General features: G+C 40.9%; 2 protein-coding genes across 7 annotated transcripts; both read right to left on the bottom strand.

Moving 5' to 3' along the window:
• Positions 1–34: 34 nt before the first annotated feature.
• LOC114566339 (transcription elongation regulator 1) lies at positions 35–16,784 on the bottom strand. 5 transcript variants are annotated; one of them, XM_028594686.1, is made up of 22 exons: positions 16,629–16,784; positions 15,166–15,397; positions 14,294–14,446; positions 13,422–13,701; positions 13,019–13,261; positions 11,151–11,210; positions 10,259–10,330; positions 9,492–9,692; positions 8,964–9,070; positions 8,018–8,106; positions 7,775–7,935; positions 7,159–7,240; positions 6,917–7,052; positions 6,709–6,798; positions 6,508–6,626; positions 6,041–6,191; positions 5,660–5,824; positions 4,499–4,681; positions 4,046–4,240; positions 3,733–3,816; positions 3,220–3,320; positions 35–814 (listed from the first exon to the last, which is right to left on the bottom strand). In XM_028594686.1, exons 1-22 carry the CDS (start codon positions 16,673–16,675, stop codon positions 613–615), a joined length of 3,153 nt encoding a protein of 1,050 aa, XP_028450487.1. In that variant the 5' UTR covers positions 16,676–16,784; the 3' UTR covers positions 35–612. The 5 variants fall into 5 exon arrangements, with proteins under 5 accessions (XP_028450487.1, XP_028450488.1, XP_028450489.1 ...); XM_028594687.1 differs by having other exon boundaries at positions 4,061–4,240; positions 16,629–16,783; XM_028594688.1 differs by lacking the exon at positions 10,259–10,330 and having other exon boundaries at positions 16,629–16,783.
• Positions 16,785–18,129: 1,345 nt separating this feature from the next.
• Positions 18,130–21,051, bottom strand: LOC114567210 (transcription factor SOX-30). 2 transcript variants are annotated; one of them, XM_028596191.1, is made up of 4 exons: positions 20,317–21,051; positions 19,260–19,499; positions 18,846–19,083; positions 18,130–18,383 (listed from the first exon to the last, which is right to left on the bottom strand). In XM_028596191.1, exons 1-4 carry the CDS (start codon positions 20,840–20,842, stop codon positions 18,209–18,211), a joined length of 1,179 nt encoding a protein of 392 aa, XP_028451992.1. In that variant the 5' UTR covers positions 20,843–21,051; the 3' UTR covers positions 18,130–18,208. The 2 variants fall into 2 exon arrangements, with proteins under 2 accessions (XP_028451992.1, XP_028451990.1); XM_028596189.1 differs by having other exon boundaries at positions 18,130–18,395; positions 20,317–21,049.
• Positions 21,052–23,326: the final 2,275 nt, after the last annotated feature.

The following is a 23,326-nucleotide window of genomic DNA, read 5'->3' as shown; positions in this document are numbered from 1 at the left end:
GTTCACTTAGAAAAAAAATCCACATGACAACATATTGAAAAACAGTGGAAGTTGCCTTTATTTCATTGAACAGAGAAACTGCTGCAACGTCGGAGTAAACCACTGAGCAGAAACTAACATTCACACTGAGCCGCTGAAAAAAATGACTGGCAAAGTGGAGCAGTAAGGCTTAAGGACGCCTCAGACACATGCGCACACACGCGCGCGCGCACACACACGCACGCACACACACACACACACACACACACACTTACATCAGCTATCTTACACTCTGTGGCTGCTCAGGCAGCAGCCTTATCACTATCCCCTCTCCCTCTATTGTGGTCAGTCAGAGGTGAGGCCTCAAGGGTCACCTTAACATCAGGTAACCTCTGTTTCTTGCGGTTGCCTTAAATGCAGGGCTATTTCAGGGCTAAGAGGTGACATAACATAGAGACCTTAACCGTTCATCTCTATAGTTCATGTCTAAACAACATGAGCCCCAGCAATAACACTGCAAGGCCAGCTGTGGGCCTGGAGGGCGGGGTTCAGGGGGAGTTTGGGGGAGATCATGCTCTGGCCAAAGGGAGGGCAAGTAGGAGTAGGAACCGGCCAAGAAGATGATATTATTGGTCACTTTGTAGAGCGGCGGGTGGGCTCAGAGGCAGTGGGGGGAGGCGGTGGGCCACGGCGGTCTAGATCTTCGATGTAGAACATGATGAGCTTCCTGCGCTCCTCAGGGACACACTCCAGAACAAGGTACCGTTTGTCGTTCTGAAGGATCTTCTCCACATCTTTCAGATGCTGCTCTGACTCCTGGATCAGCTTTCTCGACCTGAGGGAAGAGAGGATGTGAGACAGGCAGAAGGCACTCAGAAGCAGCATGGTAATACTATGAACAGTATTCTCTCTGTGAGATTTAAGTACAAAAGCTGCTGTTCAGATTTTGGTTCATGTCTCTTTATTAGATACATTTTTGTACTGTCAGACTTTCCTTTGCAACAAAATCCCTTCAAGACAAATATTTTGATTGGGTAGGGGTGGGGGAAAAATCAATACAGCATAGTATCGCAATATTTTCCGTTGCAATACTGTATCGATACACAGACGCCAAGTATCGATCTTTTATGATATATGTGTTGGTCAGTTTATCTGCTTGACAATCCCATTTTGCAGCAATAAAATTGAATTGAGATGAACAAACAGAGAAATGTATCTTTTTAGATAAAACAGATGTTGACAAAGTTTTGTTTTGGGGACATAATTTGAAGTTGGAAAAAAGGTAATAAATTGCAATATATCGCAGAATATTGCAATCTCTTTAAAATCGCAAAAATATTGTATCGTGACATAAGTATCGTGATGATATCGTATCGTGAGGCCTCTGGTGATTCCCACCCCTAGTCAGGGTTTAAAAAAAAAAAAAACATTGACGGTTTATAAGTGACACAAGATGTTTATCACCATCACATCCGGTGCCATCTGTGTGAAGAGAACCCTCTCCAAGATCAAGACCCGCAAGGCTGCAGGTCCAGACAACATCCCTGGCCGTGTGCTCAACGACTGTGCAGAGGAGCTCAAAGATGTCTTCACAGACATCTTTGACGCTTCTCTGAGTCAGGCTGTTTTTCTGTCATGCTTCAAAGCCACCACCATCATACCTGTTCCAAAGAAGCCCTCTCCATCCACTTTTAATGACTATCACCCCGTTGCACTGACCCCCATCATCATGAAGTGCTTTGAAAGGCTAGTCATGGCTCACATAACAGATCCATAGAGGATGCAATCTGTTCTGCCCAGCACTCACCCACCTGGATACCAAAAACTCATACGTCAGAATGCTGTTCATAGACTTTAGTTCAGCATTCAACACCATCATCCCTCAGCAGCTGATCTGCAAACTGGACCAGCTGGGGCTCAGCACTTCACTATGTAACTGGACTTCCTTAGTGAGAGGCCTCAGGCAGTACGGGTATGGCAGCAGCACATCAAGAACCACCATTCTTGGAACACGGGGCCCCCCCAAGGTTGTGTGCTCAGCCCGCTGCTCTTCACACTGCTGATCTATGACTTCAGCAGCAACCACACTGTGAAGTTTGCAGACGACACAACTGTGGTGGTTGTCCTCTACAACAATGATGAGCCCTACTACCAGAAGGAGGTCAGCCAACTGGCCACGTGGTGCAGTGGAAATAACCTCTTCCTGAACGTTGACAAGACCAAGAAAGTAGTTATTGATTTCCGGAGAGGTCCCACCCCAAAACCCCCACTGACCATCAACGGTGCTGCTGTGGAGAGTGAGCACCACCAAATTCCTGGGGGTGCACATCAGCGAGGACCTCTCCTGGACAACAAACACTGCATCACTGGCCAAGAAGTCCCAGCGGTGCCTCTACTTCCTCCACAAACTGAAGAGAGCCACCACCTCCTCCCCCCACCCACTCACCCCCCTCACCCACCCAACTTGTGTTCCTTCTACAGGGGCACTATTGTGAGCACCCTGTCCAGCTGCATCACTGTGTGGTACGGGAGCTGCACCGCCTCCAACCGTAAGACCCTGCAGCGCATAGTCCCGCTCCCCTCACTCATGGACATTTACCAAAGCCGCCTCACCTGCAAACCAACCTGCATTGTGGGTGACCTCAGCCACCCCTCAAACAGCCACTTCAGCCTCCTGCCATCTGGGAGAAGGTACCGGAGCATCCGAGCCTGTTCCACCAGACTGGTGAACAGCTTCATTCCCCAGGCTGTCAGGAAGCTCAACACCCTCCCCTCTCTCCCTCCCCCTCTTTCAATTGCCTGTATGTCTGGTACATATTGCAGAATTGACAATAAAGTTGACTTGACATATACATGTTTGCTTCTTGTCTCGACTCAAATGCTAATTGTCTAAGAATTATTCAACCATTTACTAAAGTTATTAGGACCAAAAATGAATTTCACATATGCATTTACAATGTTTGTCTCAGTCTGCTTAATAGAATGGAAAACTAATTAAAAAACGGCATCTGAAGTAATGGGAAAATAATGGCCTAGGACAAGTGTAGTTGCTCGTAAATACTTTTTTTCTGGAAGATTTCTGGGCTGCAATTGAACTAAGGTATATATATTGAATATATATTTGTGTGTGTGTATATAAATGTGTGCATATATGTGCAAACAAACAATTTGTAATATTTTTATTGCTATTAGACACTTGTTTGGATGATCCATCTAGTATGTGAAAGTGAGTGTACACACCTGTATGTGATGAACTTTGTCTCCTTGAGCAGGGTTCTGAAGTCAGCTTTGGCTGTGATGTACTTGTCTTTGATGTAATCTTCAAACTCCCGCTGTCTCTTCTACAGACACACAGATTAACACATCAGAAGGCAAAACTAAATAAAATTAATGAAACTGTTACCGCCTAATTAAACTTGCATGATAACACATTTCAGACCGATAGAAATATATCAACTACCCTTTTGATCAATTCAGAACTGTGGTTAAAATGTACGCAAGAAGCCAGCTGATGTATGGCTGATGTGTTCCTAGTTTTGGTCTTTCTAGATTGTTTTTGCTGGTCTTCCCTACATAACAGAGTAAGAGGAGAGTGCCTTGTTTTTTTTCTTTTTCATCATTTTGCTTGAGATTCTTGCAATGTAACTACAGCATGTCTTAAGCCGTCACTGGAGTTACAAAACTCCAGTTAATTGTCAGAAAGTGACTATAATCTTATATCATTTCATAAATCATACAAAACATAAGTCTTACTCTGTCGCTGGAGGAAAACTTAATACAGCGAGGGTCCTCCTTGATAACCTTCTTCACCTCCTTCCATGTGGTGGTCAGAGTGATCTACAACACAAACAAAAAACATTGTCAAAAAGCTAATTAAATAAATCAGGAATTAAGGTGAAGCAAGTATATAAAAATAATTGATAAAGCACACCAATTGACATGACCGTTTTATGTTCCTTCTAGTCATGCTGGTTATATGTGTCCATGTGTACATACAAAAGAAAAAAGCAAATAGAGACAAAATGAATAGCTTAGTATGAGTGACAACTTGTCCTGCTTTTGGCACCTTTTTACTTCTCACCATGCTGGTCTCATCCAATAGCTGCCTGAAATGTTCTTTCTTCTTCTTGGCCAGTGCTTCTACATGTTCATTGAACAGCTTCTCCTTTTCCTCTCTCTCTAGCAGTGATGCCGATTCCCAGCGATGGTCCTTCCGCAGGTTGCGACGTGTGTCTGACCACGTTGCATCTGAAGACCGTACCTGAGGAATGAACGAACAAAAAAAAACACATTTGTCTTGTGATCCCGACAACATACCTGCATTTCTCAAATGTTCAGAAAGTGCTCTTAAACATCCTATATGATCATTCCTCCATCCAATAAATTTTTCTTATTATTATTCTTAAATTTTAAAAAAGTGACTGGAGATAACGCAAAATTAAGGAAAATATGATTATTATTTTTCATCACATTACAGCAAGTTTCATGGGGAAATAAACAAAGCTGCAGAGCATCTCACCATATCAGACATGAGAGCTTTGAAATGCTGGATGGCCTCCTCCCTCTTGTGCTGCTCCCTCTCTCGGTCAATCTCTTTGGTCTGTTCTGATCGGGCCTTCTGCACCTCCCGCTCCCTCTCTCGGAGACTGGCCTCGATACGAGCCTGCCGCTCCAACTCTCTCTCCTTATCGATGTCCACACTCTGTGGACGATGACGCATGTGGTCTGTGGTCAGTTTCGTTTGTTATGTGATGTCGACAATGAGGATTACGCTCAATCATCAGGAGATGCTTTAACTTGTTTTTACTCGTCAGGAATGTATTGCCTTGCATGGCAGAAAATACTACAGAGTAGTCAGAAACTACTGTAGGCTGAATTGGGCTTAATGAACACTTTTAGAGTGGACTGACTTATCTATACGCATTCGCTCACAATCCATATACCTATAAAAAGATTGCTCAATTAGTAATTGATTTTAGAGATGCACCAATTTTCTAGTCCGATTCCAATTTCTCATTGAGTTTGACCTGCCGATACAGACTTTAGCTGATTCCGATTTCATTTTTTCTAACCACTTTACAGCACACACAAATATTTATTTTCCATCTTTTCTTTAATAGAACATTTTACATTTTGCATAGAACATTTTGTTGTCAGTTCATTGTTAGCTGGTGATTTCGTTGTTTGTTCTTCACCTGCTAGCTAGGTTGCACGTGTTTGTTGATTCGATATAATGGTGATTATTGAACGCCCTTACTCACGTTTGTATTTTATGTACATTTACATGCTACAGTAGTTACACTGCATTAAGATAATGTAATTAATAGTGGGTTTATTGTTATTATTTGCTAGCCTATATATAATTCCTATGCATTGTGTATGGTAGCCTTTACAATGTTATTTATTTACAGTATCTGACCAGCATAAAATCGGCATTTCAGACTGACCAGCCGGTCGCGGCTGATCACTGGAAAATGGGCCAATTCCGGTCACCAGCCGGTCAATCGGTGCATCTCTAATCAATTCATTCAATTCAATTTATAACACGCTTGTACAAAAGTAAAAAGAAATGTTCAGTTCAACACTGAACAATACGTTTACAGCTGCTCTCATGCTGATCAGATATCACTAGGACATACATATTGAAGCCATCATCTTCCATACAAAGAACTGCTCATACCTTGGCTTGTTTTTCCATGTACTGTTTGAAAAGTTCTTCTCTGAGCGCGGAGCTCTCTACAGCCTTGTATCGTGGGTCAGTCTCTAGCCTCTCTTTCAACTTGCTCCACCGCTGGCCTCCCTCTATGTGCTGCTCACTTAGGAGATCAAAGAAGTCTTGCTTCACCTGGCAGCAACACACACACACACACACACACACACACACATAAAATGTAGAAATCTGTCCAGATACAAATGGTGAGCAGGAAAGCAGGACCCCTGCAGATGGTAAAAGCCTGCAGAGGTCTTGACTCATGGTCAATCGACCTCTTTCACCTAAAAAAACACCAGTCTTGTTCTAGAGAAATACGTACATTAATATTTGAATGTGAGCGGGTGATACCTTCTCTCCTCTGGACTTTGAGTCCTCTTTCTCCCTCTTCCTCATAGCAGTCATAAATTCCATGAAGATCGCCTCCCTGTCCTTCATCTTTTCTATGGTCTTAAATCGCGGATCTCGGCCATGCTTCACTGCAAAATCACTGAATGTTGTTCTGTTATGATAAAAAAAAAAGAAAAGGAAAAAACAATGCAGTTTTAACTTCGAAAAAGTGAAAAGTTACAAACCTCTCATTAAATGATCTCTTGTCCACAAAGAGTAAGAAAACAATACCAACACCTTATTATGTTAAATACTAATAGTATATTATGATATTAAATATTGTAGTAAACGTTGAATCACATATCTGTTTTACTCATGCTCATCAACGAAAGATATTGATAAGTCGTAATAAGAATAAAGTAACTGATTCATTTCAAAATTGGCTTAAAACACAAAGTACCAGTAGAAAAACTGGCCTGTCTTTTTACCTTGGTGTAAACTTTGCTTCCTCCATCATCCTCCTGAACTCGTCTTTGGCCTGCATCAGCTTGTTCTTCTTCTCCTTCCTCTCCTCCTCCGCTCGCGTCTTCACATACTGGTCAAACACCTGAAGTAGAACACAATATTGTGAGAATGAGTAACAATGAGGGGAGAGAGGAAAACACTTGAGAAAGGGGGAGAAACGTAACCTGTTTCCTCTCTTTTGGGTTGAGCAGAAGGTAACGTGGGTCAAACACAATCTTATGAAGCTCTTTGTCCCAAGTCGAGAATGCAGACACCTACATGTAAGATAAACAAAGCTGGCATTAGACAGTCCAATTTAAGCTTGCATATATTAAAGATTAAATATTTTGTGTCTACATACAGTGTAGAAAACAAAAAAATTATTGGTGTTACCCCTCTCTCCAGCAGCATTTCTTTAAACTGGGTCATCCGGGCATCTAGCGGCACTATAGCTCGTTCTCTGGCAGCTCTGAGCTCTGCCTCCATTGCTGCTTCCTTCTCAGAGTCTGCCTCTTTTACCTCCTCCTTCCTGTTAAAGTGAAGGAAAAGGGTTAAGGAAGACTGACAATTGATATATTAATATTATTAATATTTTTTTAGAGAGATAAGGTGAGGTACTATAGAGCATGACTTACTTTCTCTTTTTGGCTTTGGATGGCTCCTCATCCTGATTCTCTTCAGTAGCAATGGCCAGTTCTGGCTCCTCCTTATTGACACCTGTGAATGAACACACACACACACAAAATAAATACTACACACTGCAGCGAACAATTTAAGATGATAGCAGCACTTTCTTGTTCAGTGTTTCTCTGGCCACTGGTTTTGTGACTTTAAACATGTAATTGCTTCAAATGATCAACATTACTAATCAAGCAATTAGCTTATATTATAAATAATCTTATCCTTATCCAACATGCTTTGCTAATAATGTACTTAATTGTGGTCATGGCAACAATGCACTTTTGAGTTTTTTCTTTTTCTTTTTGTTGTTCAACCCAAGCAGCAAACTCTGATGCTGAAAAATGAAGCCAACGTGTTAATGCCATCTTAGCCGACCCAAAAGGAAGTCAATCCCCATAGACCCCCATGTTAAAATGCCCAACTAAAGCTCTTAAGCTAATTTCCCCCTTCATGACAAGGGTGAACTGTTTTATAACTCATCAAGCAACTAGCTTATATTTCTCAACAATCAAAAGTACTGTGTTGAATGTCATTATCACCAACTGCATGTGAACGTTTGTTTGTCCACACCTGTCTTCTTGGCGTCGCCCAGGCCTCTCTTGTGCGGCGGCTCCTGGATGTGCTTGTCGACATCAGCTCGACCAACCAGCTCCTCGGGCCGGTCCCACATGGACAGCCGCGTTGTCGGATTGTAGAAGAACACGCGATCGTCACCCGTCCATACCACACACCTGATAAATTATTAAATGCATTAGGTTTATTGTAATAAAGCAAAGTGGAGAGATGGTGTGGACTGTGATGTGGTGTGTGTACCATGGTGTGCCAGGGATAGGGTTGGTGGCTACAGGTCTGGCTTTCTGAGCAGCTTTTTCCTCCTCGGTCATCTCTTCTTCTTTTGGCTCCTTGATAAAGAAGGAAAGAAAAAACCCTATTATCTCCATTACTATTACATTTATACTGCAAAACTATAGCTTATCTATATTCTTATATCTTTTTAAATCAATGTCATAATATATCATTATTTTACACGTAGAAAAGTTATGAAGTATAGTTTGTTGTGCAGTGTACAGAATTTCTTGCATTCTGAAATATTATAAATAATCTTACCCTTTTACAACATGTTTTGAGAATACTGTACTTAATTATAGTCATGGCAACTACGCACTTTTAAGTAAAAAAAATTTGAGGCCAAGTTTTTTTCTTTTTGTTGTTCAACCCAATCAGCAACCTCTCGTGCTGAAAAATGAAGCCAACGCGTTAGTGCCAAAAACAGTTCCTCGAATGGCCCGTTTCCAAAAGGAAGTCAATCCCCACAGACCCCCATGTTAAAATGGCCAACTCTACAGCAGATAAATAAACATGTTTTCAGCATGGTACAAAAAACTCAACTCTCTAAAGCTAATTTCCCCTTTCATGACAACTGTACGGGGGGGGTGAATTGTTTTCTAACTCACCCATTTCAATTATATTAAGGCTTAAAGTTATGCATAATTAAGGGCATGATGCTTTGAGTCACAAGAGGCGAGCATAGACTGTAGGCTTCACTGGGCCTGCCTCAGCTTCGTCCACGCTCCACCTCTTTGCCTATATTTGGATTAGCAGGGAGTTGGGCAACTAAGGGCACTACCAACATGGCGACGGCTGGAGCCCCCGGGAGCTTCATTTTGGCTCTTCAGAAACCTATGGGTGACGTCGCAGAGACCTTGTCCATATTTTATACAGTCTATGGTTCAACCAGGCAATACAACTCTTCACATACCTCCTTCTCATTGTTAGTGTTATCTGTTTTGTTCTCCTCATCCTCCATCTCCATCGCCTCAGCCTCCTCCTGGGCCAGACGTTCCTTGACCCTTTCTGCTTCTTTTTCTAATGGAGGAGAAAAAAAAAGCACACACACACACACACACACACAAACTGTCACTAAAAGTGGTGTAATGTAACTCAAGAAATGCAGCATGTCATCAATTCTGCCAGGGTTTCATGTTCAGTAAACCTGCTAATTATCAGTCATACCTGCCGCAAGTGACACCGGCAAATCTTAGAACAGGTAATGTGGGATGAGGGGTTTTGTTTGTTGTTTGGCTGTGTAGCTTGTCAGACAAATGACAGTGTTGTCGGTGAGCAGTAAATCAAAGTAGGTAAAGCTTTTGAGATTGGTGATACTGGAAACCAGCCCAAGCTTGGCACCCATCATCTACTAAAACCATTTATGTTCCACCCAACCACGGATCATCTCATCATGTCGGGCCTGACCAAGCTTGTGTGTGCACTAGTCAGCAGTGCCTACCTTTCTCCACGAGGGCCGGTGGTTTCTCCCAGGTGGACTCCAGTGTTCGGTTGTTGTAGTAGTACGTTTTCCCATCAGCTGTTTTGTACTCTGACCATTCGGGCAGCTGCAATGAACCAGCCATGGAGGCAGGAGCTGCCGAGAGAGCCAGGTGTGGGTGCATCATGGAAACTAAAGGCGGACCCATGCCAGGAAGCATGCCTGTAAGTAATCAGAGAGGAAAGAGACATACCATGATTGTCTGAGACTCATCTTTTTGTCTGAGACAATAATAACAGTGGACTATGCTCTAGAAAGGGCATTAGTTTATACATCAGTTTGTAAAATGCCTTTTACACCATGGTTTCACATTTGTAATCAAAAACATGTATAAGCAAAACCAGAGGTGAGACAGAGAGCTCCGCAGGCAGACTAAAATGGATTCAATGCAACTTAAAAAGGGCTGTCCCTCTAAGTATTTGCCTGGTCATCTAGAGCAGTGATTCTCAAAGTGGGGTCCGTGGCACTCTGCCAGGGGGTCCATAAACAATTTACAGATTAATTAATTTAAATTATCATGACATTTGTTTGTTTTTTTAAACAAAAGGCTTAAATCTATAATATTTTATAGATTACATTCTAATCTAACAAATCTATAACTCTTAGAATCTGCAAATATGTTCAATACATGTCTACTATCTTTCTAATACATTTCTCTTGTGTTGTTCTTTCACATAACTAAGACTATAGAAGTATAAAAATTAGGCTACATCAAATTAGGGACATACATGAGGGGTTCCCCGGTATATTCTCTATCTTGTAAGGGGTCCTTGGCTGAAAAAAGATTGAGAACCTCGGATCTAGAGGAGTAGATTATTAGATGAGTGAGTGAATAAAGAAAATATTATTATCATCATTTTGTGGAAGAAACTGCTCATGTCTAAAGATGCCTTCAAGAAACAAAACTGACAACAAACACAGGCCGCATATACAGAAAAACAAAGCAGAGACCACACACACACACAACCATGCCACAAAAGAAGACAAGCACAACATGTAGCCCTAACTGCTATATTACTGAATCTCTACTAAGCAGAAGCCTCTCTGTCTCAACTTGGTTACATTAACCAACCACACACCTCAAAATGACTGATCCTAACAATCAACGACTCGGCCCAATCTAACAATTTTGTTGCTGATTTTCAATTGTCCTTTCATTTACTTAAAGCCATTTGGACAACGCACAAACAAAGGACATTCATCATTTAGGGTGAGCTGAATATTAATGTTTGCACCAGGAAATATTTTTTCTGTTTCCCATTTGTTTTAAACAAGGGGATGCAAAGTAAATATCTTTATAAAAATATATAATGGTGATACAATGTTGTATGTATGCCCTGCAGCTCTGCCTTTTTAAATTCAGAGCAAATAACATGTTAAGTCTGTAAAAAATAATCCCAAATGAGTTTAACAAGGCTTAATAACAATCAAGCTGTATGTTCTGCTTCTGTCTGTTGGAATGGAAGAAATTCCTACTGTACACCGGATGGATCATATTCACAGCATTCACCACCATGCCCCTGTTTGAGGTTTCCCATATATACCATATGAATCATGTAGACACCATTCACTACCATGCCATCTACTGTAGATCTGAGATGCGAGCGGCTGGGTGTTTACCGTTGGGGCTGGGGCCTGCCTTTACACAGGGGGCACCTACTATCTGCATCATTGCTACACCTGCAAGAACAACAGACAAGCAATCATCTGGTTGAACACAGCAGGACACTAGACATGAGCTACCATGTGTGTAAGATTTTGTTTGTGGCCCGACTCAGACAAAACGCACGCCCATATTTTGAATTGTGCATTACTGTTATGTTACAACAGTTACTCAGCCTCTGTTGACGTTAGACGTTGAGAGATGAAAGAGCACAGCATACATTAGGTTTACAAACTAAGATTTATTTGGAGGCCATTACTACATTAACAATTATGATAAAAACAAAAAAAAATCCAAAATAGTGAATGCATAATGTAGGAACACCACAAATCTCAAAGTCAATCAGGAAGCGCTCAGTCTGATATTTGTCAGCAAAATAACAATCAGCCCCAGTCTAAAACTAACTAACTGTAATTCTGATACTGCCAGACACTTCCTCCACAAAGAACACAATAAACAGGAGACTTAACCAGACCATTAACCTTCTTTGATCAAAATATACCAAAAGAAGGGACAGAAGAATAAGACACATAACAGAGGAGAAGAGAAAAGCCACAGAAACAACTTTGAAAGCAAACACAAAAGGAGCATTTATATTAGCCTAAATTTTAATCCAAGACACTACACTCAAGACTTGTCCTTGTGCCACCCTTAAACAAAATGTTGCCTGACAAATCTGTGCTGACTGAACTAAATAGTTATCGATGACCAGGAGATATCTGGTGGGAAGTCTTTTGAGACACTTGTTACATTTACATGTATAGAAGTGTCCCTATAATCCCCCCCACCTTCTGTGGTGTTCCAATAACAGCAAGAGCTGGAGTCCACTGTCTACGCTCCTTTTCTGATGTAATCAAAAATTAACCCATAAGGAGTCAGAGTTTCCACAGAGGCTAACTGAATATCAGTTGTCAAAAAGCATTTACACAGCTAAGTAGCCTATTAGCATTAGAGGAATCGAGTAATCTTAACTGGTTAAATTACTAGCAACATTATATTACTAGGGGTATCCCGATCAAGTTTTTTTGGCCCTGATGTAAGCCCTCAAATGCTACATATCTGCAGATGCCGACTCTGATTTCTATATTTACAGAGCAGCAGGAGATAGGCCTATACAATTTTGATTAAATATGTACATTAAAATAACAGGTGTGTCCTACAAAATTTGGCCCACCATATTTTCCAGGAGCTACTTAATCCAAATATCAAAGGGCCTGGTTCAAAATAGGGCTGGGCGATATGACATTATATATCATCAAAACGAAAATGTCTATCACATATACACTTTATTTCTATTGCAATGTCGGGGGGGAAAAACAGCAGCCAAACTGCATTACGACGGTATCAACGTAATTTGCACATTATGTTCATTTTGCACTAAAGTTTTAACAAAAAGAAAAAGATACTCAGTACTTTTCATTTGTATTTAATTTTCACAGAAGTATTACCACCAAACATGCTATATCGTGATATATATCATTATCAAGATTTGGAAATGCCATATATATATTTGATCTGACATTGATGAAATTGTAACAGGGAGACAGAATCAGCTAGAGAAAGAAAATATCACTTTGCCACTCTTAGCCCAGATTGGCCCCGCCCGGCTCAGGATATTTCTACTTTCAACATGTCAGACTAAAAACTAAATTAATCCTGGAGCCCGACCAACAAATCTGCAATATAACTGTGCATAAAATTGCAGTATTTTTTGTAGGACTATTTTCCTGGATTCCTAAATATTTATATAACCTATTTGTAGCATAATGAAAGCAGCTACATATTGTGGCCTGTTAGTTTCTTGCTCTTGGTGTGCGGTTCTTACCTGGTAGAGGGATGTGCATGCCTGGCAAGGGCACCCTGAAAGGAGGCACCATGACAGGGGGGAAAGCAGACATGGCCGCGGTGGGCTGGGCCACATTGTGGGGCATGCCTGCAGGCAGCAGTGGCATGGTCTGCACAGCCGTAACAGGTGACGGTACCGTGGAAACCGTTACCACAGTGACTGGAGACACAGCAACAGTTGAGGACGCTGTGGCAACAGGAGATAGGTCTGCTACAACAGTGGCTTTTGGGGGAAAAAAAAAGAGGATTTTTTTTTGTGTGTGTGTGTGTGTGTGTGTGTGTGTGTGTGTGTGTGTGTGTGTGTGTGTGTGTGTGTGTGTGTGTGTGTGTGTGTGTGTGTGTGTGTGTGTGTGTGTGTGGTCAATATAAGACTGCGTAATTACCTGCAATGGTCACAGAGGGGGAAGGGGTGGAGGAGTCTGGACTGGAGGTGAGTGTGCGGGATGGGGTTGTGGACAGGGCCTGAGTAGGGGAGGCTGTGGCTGCTGTGCTGGCTGTAGTGTTGACACTGCTCGAGCTGGCAGCTGTAGTCACCCCCACACTTGGACCGGGCCCTGCAGACCCCGCTACAAGAAGAGGGTTGAGTTCAGACTGCTGGATGATCTTCACACCATCCGGTTTACTCCATGATGACTCTCTGGTCCTGGCGTTGTAGTAATATGCCTGTGGAAGGGATAGTAGACAAGAAAACACTTGTAACTTGGGAACAAACAGTAAACAATCATCTACCCCTGCAGTCATATCACAGGATGTTTTTATGGAGTGAATCAATGTTGTTTTTTATATTGAAATTTACTAAGCAAGATTTCTCCTAAAATGACTTATTTTGGAATGCCAGCCCAATTTACAAACTAATGTTAAAGATATTAATTAGACAATTTACCGTGAGATTTTCTTTAATTATGTTGTGTGTGTGCAACAAAAGCTCTACAACGAAACAATTAATCATTTTAAGTGAGTCAGTGGCTCCTTTAAACGGTGTATATTTCTAGTTCTACCGACAGTTTTACCTCCTGCAAAGCTGATCAGCACCATTAAATCATAATAATCAATAATAGATTCCTCATCAACAGACAACCCCCAGTAATACCAATGCTGTCTCTTTCTTAAGGGCTATAGTTTTCTATATTTTAATATGCTTTTGGAAAAACTTTAAAAGACTGTAAAAATCCTTAATTCATTCTCTGTGCTTTTCCAGACTGTGTAAACCAGTATAGTGACCCTACGATGTGTTCACATATTACTATTAGCTTACCTTTCCCTCTGGTGTCTTGTTCTCTACCCAAATCTCCTCTGCAGGGTTGAGTGCAGGGGCTCCAGATGCAGGAACCGGGGGCATCCCAGGAGGAAACAGCATCCCTGGAGGAGGCGGCAGGTTTCCCATGGGAGGGGGAAGGAACGGAGGTCTCTGCAGCAGACGATAGAGACCAAGCATTACATTTTCAGACTGTAAGGAGTAGGGCTAGGCATATAAAATGGCCCATATGAGTCCCTGGTAGCCAGTCAGATAAGCAGTTGACTATTTAGCCAGCAGCCGGCACTTGAAACCTCTGAATTCAAATTAGGAGGTCCGTGCATTAATATTGCACCATTCAAGAGAGAATCCCACTGGATCTGAGAATCAATTAAGAAGTCAAATAGAATCAAGCAGGAAAATGACTTAAACCATAGAGATTATAATATGGTTTTATGGAGCTAAAACTACTGTTATCTGTGCCCAAAAGGACTAATGCTTTTTTTGTGGTAAATGTATTTGCCTGCCAGATGGCTGAACCAATGATTGATATGAATTCCAAAACGAACTGTGGATCGTTTCTCTGCTAAAGGAATTACCCTTTGGGGACGGACACACACACACACACACACACACACACACACACACACACACACACACACACACACACACACACACACACACACACACACACACACACACACACACACACACACACACACACACACACACACACACGTCTGCTCTGCAGTGCACTTCACTGATAAACCTCAGTTATGCTGAATAACTTCCAAATAAAAGTTTCTCTATAATGCTGTGTAGAACATCACTGCAGGCAAAGTATATAGCCTTACACAAAACATGCATGGCACATAAGAATGGGAGTCAGTCACCTGTAGATGTGGAGGTCCAATGGGTGGAGGCATGCTTCCTGGTGGTGGGATGGGCGGCATGTTGGGGTCAAAGGGTGGGCGTGCAAATGGGGGTCGGGGCGGGGGTCCCCTCATCATCCCAAAAGGAGGCGGTGGTGGCCTAAGGAGTGGTGGTGGGCCTCGTAACACTGGGGTCTGGACAGACGCAGGTGCAGGCGCAGGGCCGCGGAAACGCACTGCCTGCTGCACCATTCTAGCACACCAGAACAATATGACGTTACAACCAAATCACTAAGTAGCATTAACAAGAACCCTGTGATACTAGCACTGTGATCAGTACTACAATGCTAATACTGAAGGTAATTCTAATGCTTGAATTTAACTGTAACTACAGGTAAGGTGGGCAACATATAAAAAGGCTATATCACACATTTTTTCCAAATATCACAGTATCTACTTAGGTGTGGCAAATTTCAAATTGTTGAATTGTTGTTATCAGAGTGCATGATAACATGAAGTCACACATATTTCAGATGCCATGGTCAAGTAATTTAGAAATCATTCTGGGAGAAATTCAGCTCAGTTATTAATTCTATAATATTAGTTAAGGCACCAAAATTGTGCTTCACAATATTGGAAAAAGCAGTTCATGCAAAAATAACATTTGGTACTTTCTTATCAATCCAGGCAGATTGTATTTAAGGTTTACTAGGTGTAAACGTGGCTAGTTTAGCAGATTATTACAACAACTTTGCAAATGACTGTGTGTAAGTAACTATTTGGCATTCGTGGCTTTGTAATGATATCGTTTTGCTGATTTATGTACAACATGTGAGCTGCAGAAATATGTTTTTGAAGATGCAATCACACTGACGTGGATGATGTTTTGCTACGGAGCCTTTGGGTGTAACGTTACGTAGCTCTAATGTGTTTATTATTCCACCTTCTTTAGGGTAAGATGTAACATTACATACGTTGATCTTAAATTAAATCAAACACTCAGTTTATCTCGTTTATTACTAACTAGGACAACAGAACGCCAGTCAAAACACTGCATGGACGGAGGCGTGTGCTCCTGCTTACTAATGAATGTAGCATAGCTTAGCTGAGTGGCTACTATACATTAACATGTGAGCACAGAACGCACACGTATGACATGAGCTGTGTCTGAACACAAACTCGGGGCCTGGTGAGGAAGGCAGCCCGTTGAAAGAGGAAAACATCTGGCTGTGCTTGATCTTACTGCCTGTGTTTACCGCGTGCCACGAGCGGAGAGGAAAGAGGAGCCGCTTGGCAACACAGGCTATCGTCAGTTAGCTAAAAGCTAGTTAGCTAGCATGGCTATATTTACAAGTAAAACCACAGTTTATCACAACCCCTCAACCAAAAAACAACGCCAACCAACTTCGTATTATACATCGGCTTGTGCTTGATAGTGCTCTGAGCTCATTTTCATTTTAACACATTATTTGCTATTATCTGACCTGTTGTCGCTGAACCCGATAGTCTCGCTCTCTGTCTGGTCCGCCATTACAGGAAAATGTAACCACTCTCTTCCTGAACACGCCCCTAAGTGGTTTCTACTTCTCGTATTCGCTAAACTTTCATGTCAATCATAGCGCAGTCCGAGCTGTGTGAGCTCTGTTTGGATAATGATTTTCTGACGGAGGTGTAGCCAAGCATTCATTGGGTCCTGTTTTTCATGATGTCTTTGTTCAGTAATGCTGCATTCAGGAGCTCCTCGGATGGTCCCTTGTCCCGCGTTGGGAGGTCGTGCTTCTGACTGCATGTGTTCATGTAATGTGGGGGAAAACATGGACGCTACAAAGAATATGTGTTGTATTTTTTTGATCAGATAAGCCGTTTCCTGTATTTATTCCAAATTGAAGCTTCATATTAGTGATTTTGTCCCAGACTTTTTGCTGCACCAACACATTCCCTAAAACCACTGGGACTATATTGCTTTACCTGACTTGTTATCATCATGGTTAATGGTAATAGCCTATATAACTTTTCTAATACACTCCACGTAGACAGCAAGCAACTAAAGTTACAACCTAATACACCATATTAAAAATAACATGTGAGCAACAAAAAGTATATGCAATACATAAATTAAGTTTCACATAACCTAACATTTACTTTCGTCTGCCATGTCACTGCGTGATATGACGCCAACTCGGCAAGTCTCTTAGCAAAAATGTTGCCTATTTTCCGAGTTGTTGTTCCGACTAGAGGGGGAATTCGGGAACACATTTTCCGAATATTCCGACAGCACATGAATGCAGCATCAGTCTCTGCAATGTTGTTGATAATAAATGGGATTCTAATCACAACCACTTTTTACAAACTCAATTAGCTGTTGCCACTTCTCTCTCTGTTTAGGGGGGTGGTAGGGATTTTGTGTGCCTAGTGAACATTGTTGGAAAAAGAACTGAAGTCCTCTACTCAAAAGTAGTAACAACTATGCTACTAAAGTAGAAAAACTGTTACACTTCCAGTCTTTGATATCTAGCTCTTATTCCTATTGAGTTTGAAAGTGCTCATTAGTCCCTTATTTGGACTGAAATGTCAGCCAAATTAAAGTAGGCATATGTTTCTTGATCTGTTTGCAGTTAAATAGGTGGAGGCAATAAAAGAATACAATATTATGTTTGGAGGCAGACAAACTACTCATGTAAAGTGCCAGTAAATTAGAATTGTAATAAAGGAAAGTATGTATACTTTTTGCCTTTGCTGGTGGTTTAAATGAGATCTGAATAAAATTACAGCTGACAATCATAATGTAACATAATGGTTTTACACTCATACATGTAGTATCGGTATGTCTGTAGTCAACAGATATAATTTGGTTTGGATGTTCCTTGCATTCATTTGTGAACACTAACTAACACAAATGAATGATCCAAACTAAGACAACATTTATTTTGTATTGGTAGATTTAGAATACATAATAAAAGTAGTCCAACAGGTACAGTCACAGAACATTTTATTTGGCCATGAATTAAAATATAGATTCTGCTAATATCGCTGAAAGTATTGCCCTGTGTGTGCTTAACGTCTCCTAGAGCAGTCCAAAAACATCAACATCATCCTCATATTTGCACCCTACTTTGTTGTTGACTGAAAGCTGCTGACTGGTGACAATGTCAGGCTGCTCAATGCTTTCTGATGCGGTTTGATGCAGAGTGTTGTGGTAATTCCTCACTTCCTTTGTTGAGCTGTAGGCATTTGGGTATCTGTAAAAAACCCTGATATAAGCACACAGGAAGTCAATTGTACAGAAAATGCTCCATGCATGTGTCAAAACAAATGCCAATGACTTGTAAATTCTGTGAATTCTGTGAATTTACAAGTATCATGTAGGCCTAACAGTCAGTGTGTAAAAGGGAACCATGTTGTAAATGTAAAAGGCTGGCTCAAAGAATAAAACTAAGATAACTTGTTTCCTAAAACCAGATCATTCTCTACTTGCTGCTGCTTAAAAAAAAAAAATCTAAAGCAAAGTGTTTCCTTTTTTGTTGTTTTTGCTTGTGAGGCTTGTGGGTTGATAGTAAAAAATAAACATTTAAAAATTAATATTGCCTAATTTATGAGTTGTCAGAATACATTCATTACATGGGCTGTAAAAGGAGAATTGAAGAATATAAACAAGCTCTCACACATTGGCTAGCTGAAATATTTCACTGAAGATGCCTGACCTTGGACAGTTGGACTGGACCCTGGAGTAGGGGCCCATTTGATGATATGGGCAAGAAGCTGGGTAGTAGCTCACTCTGTAGGCCATCATGGCAGGATATGGGTACACGCTGGGGCCCTGCAACTGGGATTGAGCTGGAGGCACGGCCTGTGAGAAGGAAACGCCAGGGTCCTGTCCTGCTCCCTGCCCTGAGGACAAACACTCTATGTCTTTCTTCTTCTGGGGGCGAAACTCATAATCTGGCATGACATAGCAAAGCAGAAAGCCGAGTAAGTGGAAGTCAGAGGTTCACCCAGCCACACCACAACAGATTCAAACTGAAAACACATCCTACTGTATACCTGCATACAAGACACAACAGTAACTTTGCAGTAAAGGTTGATTATCCTCTAATCAGCTGTGTAATTGTCCGTACCAGGGAATTGCTGCCTATGCATGTATTTCAGTTTGTGAGCCATTTCATAGTAGGGCCACTTCTGTTCCTCACTGAGCTTGGACCACTCACAGCCCAGCACAGTACTGATGTCTGTCATGTTGGCTCCAGGATGGGTTTTGCGCAGGGCATTTCGGTGGATATGAGACCACACGATAAAGGCATTTGGTGGCCGTTTAATGTGTCCATTCTTGTCTTGGCCAGACTGCAACTGCTTCAGATCTGAAGGAGACATTTGGGGACTGATTCGTTCACTTGCAGTTGTATAAAACATTCAGAATTAGACACAAGATTGACGTTATTACACTATTGATCACTTTTATAATGATTCCCTTAACAAAAAAATACATGGATAGACAAAACACCTAATGAAAATATACCCCTAAGTATGTCAAATTCCTGCTGATTATCTTTTTATTTATTTTCCCTTTCATTATTAAATACATTTTGGAGCACAGATAATTTGTCTTTTTTGGAGGTCTGTTTATGTAAATTGAAGCTCACATAACAAACGCAGATTTAAGGACACTTATCACAGATTCAAAAAATAATAATTTCCACCAGGAAAAGACAAGAAAAAATCATGAAAAACTTATAATATAAGTAAGGGAGGTCAGAATTTTGAATAATGTTGACTAACTATATCAAAATTATTACAAATATCTCATAATTTAGATTTTGAGGTTAAACTTTTTATTTATCTGATCATTTTGACTTAATGAGTTTGACTGACTGTCTGACCTAGTTTTCATTACATTTCAAAAAGTCAGAATCTTTACTTTGTATGTCATTATTTTTGACTTAATTGTTAGTATATAGGCTAAGGTATGACTTGAATGTCAATTGTGATTTCATTTTCTCATTAGTTGCCGAATTGTTTGACTTAGCTAGTAGCCTATCTCTAATTTTGATTTTCCAACATATGCTTTTTATTTTTTTATTCCTAACACTTTATTATCCTATGCTATTTCTCTGCTTCCATACACATCCCAGCACTATCACACACAGGCCCTATGGGGCTAGCATACTGTCACGTTACCTTCCTCCGTTGGCAGGATGGTGTAAGTGGTGACCGGACTATCACCTCCGAGTGAGGTCGTGAGGTGGACTGGATCTGGGTTCAGCCAGTTTTCTCCAGCTGTACTGGCCTGTCTCTTATCCAGCTTCTCGGTGACCTGGAGCGGGAATATCTGGTCTCCAGATGGAAGCAGCTTCACTGCACTGACCTGAGAACCTGCTTCTGGACATGAACCTGAAGTGACAGTTTCTGACCTGACCCCGCTGCCACTCACCTCCGCTGACACACCTTTATAAAGTAGTTTGTTAAAAAGAGTTGATATGGGTGGAAGCTTTCCGTCATCAAATTCACAACTTGCTCCAACTAAGGCCACGTAGTTTTCACAAATGTTGGACCTAGGCCTATATCCAGTCCCGACCAGCGTTGGAATCTGACCAGCATCTCCGGTTTGAAAGAACTGAAAAGCGGGCGTCGCCGCTGGGTCCCGGCCAGTGTTTCTGGATGGCAGACGCGGTTCTCGTTTTCTTTGTTTAAGGTATATGTCCATTGTCACAACCGTCGCTGTAATTTGGGGTTAGCTAGGTCTGGGTTTCAATCTTTCATCTTGGTTGTGATATAAAAATAGTCCGTTGCCCAGACAACAGAGAACATTTTTGGACAGTAAAAAGACTTGAAATTAAACCGGGTTCCACAAGGTCTGAGCGTTCCTATTTAGCGGTTAGCTGTTTAGCAAAATGGGATTTATGACAGATAACATTTACAAGTCTTTATACAAAAATACCAATAACCCAAAATAGTTTTTATTTTTAATCATTAATTCTGTTAACATTGTAATTATATTCACTGTCTGTACACATTTTATTTCCCCAATATGATTGTCTTTAATTTATTTTTTTAAAGCCTTCTTTGCACTAGGCTACCAGAAATAAAACTCTGGTGGGAAAATAATACATTTCCTTTATTTATTTGTTGATTTAAAAGCTGTCAAAATAAAACTGTATTGAATATTGGAATCAGCCTATACATTATCCACCATGTGTTATAGTTTTTAACTACAGAATGTACTTGACATGTGTCCTCAATGGTAGCTACTATGTCCCTGTTCAGGATCATGTGATGCAAATATAATACAAAAAGTGATACAAAAAGTAGCCTACACCTAGAAAAAGGAGGAGACTGATTATTTAATGTTATAATTTAATTTAATGTTGAATGAAATACAGAAAATACAATCAAATGAAACGAGCTGTACCAAAAAAAGAAGAAAAAAATATGATTCTGTCAAATAAACATGTTATTAGTAGCTCTCCAATGAACATAACCTTACTAGTAAACTAATAAAATATTAAACTAATAACTATGGAATCTTCTTTCTGAGAGTAACAAAATAAAGATTTGGTCATTTGGAGTGCAGTGCCTCAGAAAATGACAAGAGGCTCTGCTTAGCTATGTTTGCACATCAAACAGAGAAAACTATATCCACACGCAGTCTCTCTCACTCACACACACACACACACACACACACACACACACACACACACACACACACACACACACACACACACACACACACACACACACACACACACACACACACACACACACACACACACACACACACACACACACACACACACACACACACACACACACACACACACACACACACACTTCACTCCTCTCGAGACCCCTAAAACCTTTTAGATTGGTCTCAACTGACCTTAGAAATAATTTATTAAAACTCAGCTAATGAAAAAAAATCCTGCAATGTATCCAGTCCATGTTATATGCAAGGGTGGTTATTTTCTAGTACGCCATTTTTGAGGTGCATATATGCAACTCTTACACCAAGAGACCAAAGTGAGCTGCAGGCTGAAAAATGTTTGCTGGCAAAAAAATTGTTGGTAATTAAAAAGGTACATTGCTGTGTTGACCCAAACATTTTGAGGTGAGTGACTGCTTTGAAAAAAATGGAAGAACTATAGAGGACTGTGATGTTCAGTCTTGTAGATAGTGACTATCGTTTACCATCTTTTACCATAGCCAGTTGACAAATACTCTTTAAAAAACTTTATTTTGTACCTCTACCCTTAGGTAGAATAGACAGAAGAGATCAATGATTACATAAAGTTACACGTCCTTATGTCGGGGGGCATCATATCATGAGAAACATTCAGAATAGTACTTTAGTATCACTTTTAACAGTAACCGATTATTGTAATGTAAGAGCCCAACAGTATTGCAGGGACCATTGTTCTGAGCAGTTCAATGCTTCACTCATGTTGTTAAACATCAATAAAACTGTAGGTGTCCTACTGTACTTTGAGTTATTGTGAACTGCTACCAGCCTGAAAAAAAGAGGAGAGGGTAGAAAAAAGGATATAATATGCAATTATTCCACCCTTATATGGCTTAAGAATAAGTATGACCACCCACCCTGCTCTCTGCTGGAGGAACAGAGTATGGATTCAGTATACTCTGTACTATTAGCACAAGGAGCAAAAGAAAGTAATAGCGTCACCCTCTGGCAATAATGTAATGGTTTAAATCTTGCGATTGAATTTGGTTGAAATTATGTAAAACATGATATCTCAGGCTACAATGCAAAATGTAGGCAGCAATGCCATTTTCATTTGTGTAAACAAGATCGAATAAGCTGTGCAGTTACAGAGAAAAACTTTTTGCAGTGATTTTTGTAATGAAGGAGAACATACTGTAGTTCACATATAAAACAGGTGACAACAACATGAGGAACCTTTCCCCATAGGAACGTAATTACTAGAGGCTGTGGGTTGACATCTTCCCTGCTTTTCAGGTGTCCTCTGTGTGACATAATGTCACACATCAAATTGGTGAGAGGCACCCACAGGCGCTCTCCCCTACTTCCAAGATTAAGTCAACAGTCTAGGATGGTGAATGATCACTGTTGCCAGCTCGCCAAAGACAGCAAAAGCAGAGAGAGAAACATGCAAGGTTGTCTTCAAGTACAGCAGTCCTTCTGTGCTTCACACTCTCATATGTCAGACGCGCA

Source organism: Perca flavescens, chromosome 13 (assembly GCF_004354835.1).
Source record: "Perca flavescens isolate YP-PL-M2 chromosome 13, PFLA_1.0, whole genome shotgun sequence".
NCBI classification, from domain to species: Eukaryota; Metazoa; Chordata; class Actinopteri; order Perciformes; family Percidae; genus Perca; species Perca flavescens.
The sequence above is the reverse complement of the archived record's forward strand: the minus strand, read 5'-3'. Positions and strand labels throughout refer to the sequence as shown.

Excerpts from the sequence above, each read along its gene's own strand:
- LOC114566339 (XM_028594686.1), bottom strand. The coding sequence starts at position 16,675 with ATGGCGGACCAGACAGAGAGCGAGACTATCGGGTTCAGCGACAACAG. Across the intron at positions 15,398-16,628 it reads ATCGGGTTCAGCGACAACAG|AATGGTGCAGCAGGCAGTGC; the intron begins GTCAGATAATAG and ends CTGGTGTGCTAG. Across the intron at positions 4,682-5,659 it reads ACATGGAAAAACAAGCCAAG|AGTGTGGACATCGATAAGGA; the intron begins GTATGAGCAGTT and ends CATCGTCCACAG.
- LOC114567210 (XM_028596189.1), bottom strand. The coding sequence starts at position 20,842 with ATGGACATATACCTTAAACAAAGAAAACGAGAACCGCGTCTGCCATCC. Across the intron at positions 19,084-19,259 it reads GCATAGGCAGCAATTCCCTG|ATTATGAGTTTCGCCCCCAG; the intron begins GTACGGACAATT and ends ATGTCATGCCAG. Across the intron at positions 18,396-18,845 it reads GTCCAGTCCAACTGTCCAAG|GGTTTTTTACAGATACCCAA; the intron begins GTCAGGCATCTT and ends TGCTTATATCAG.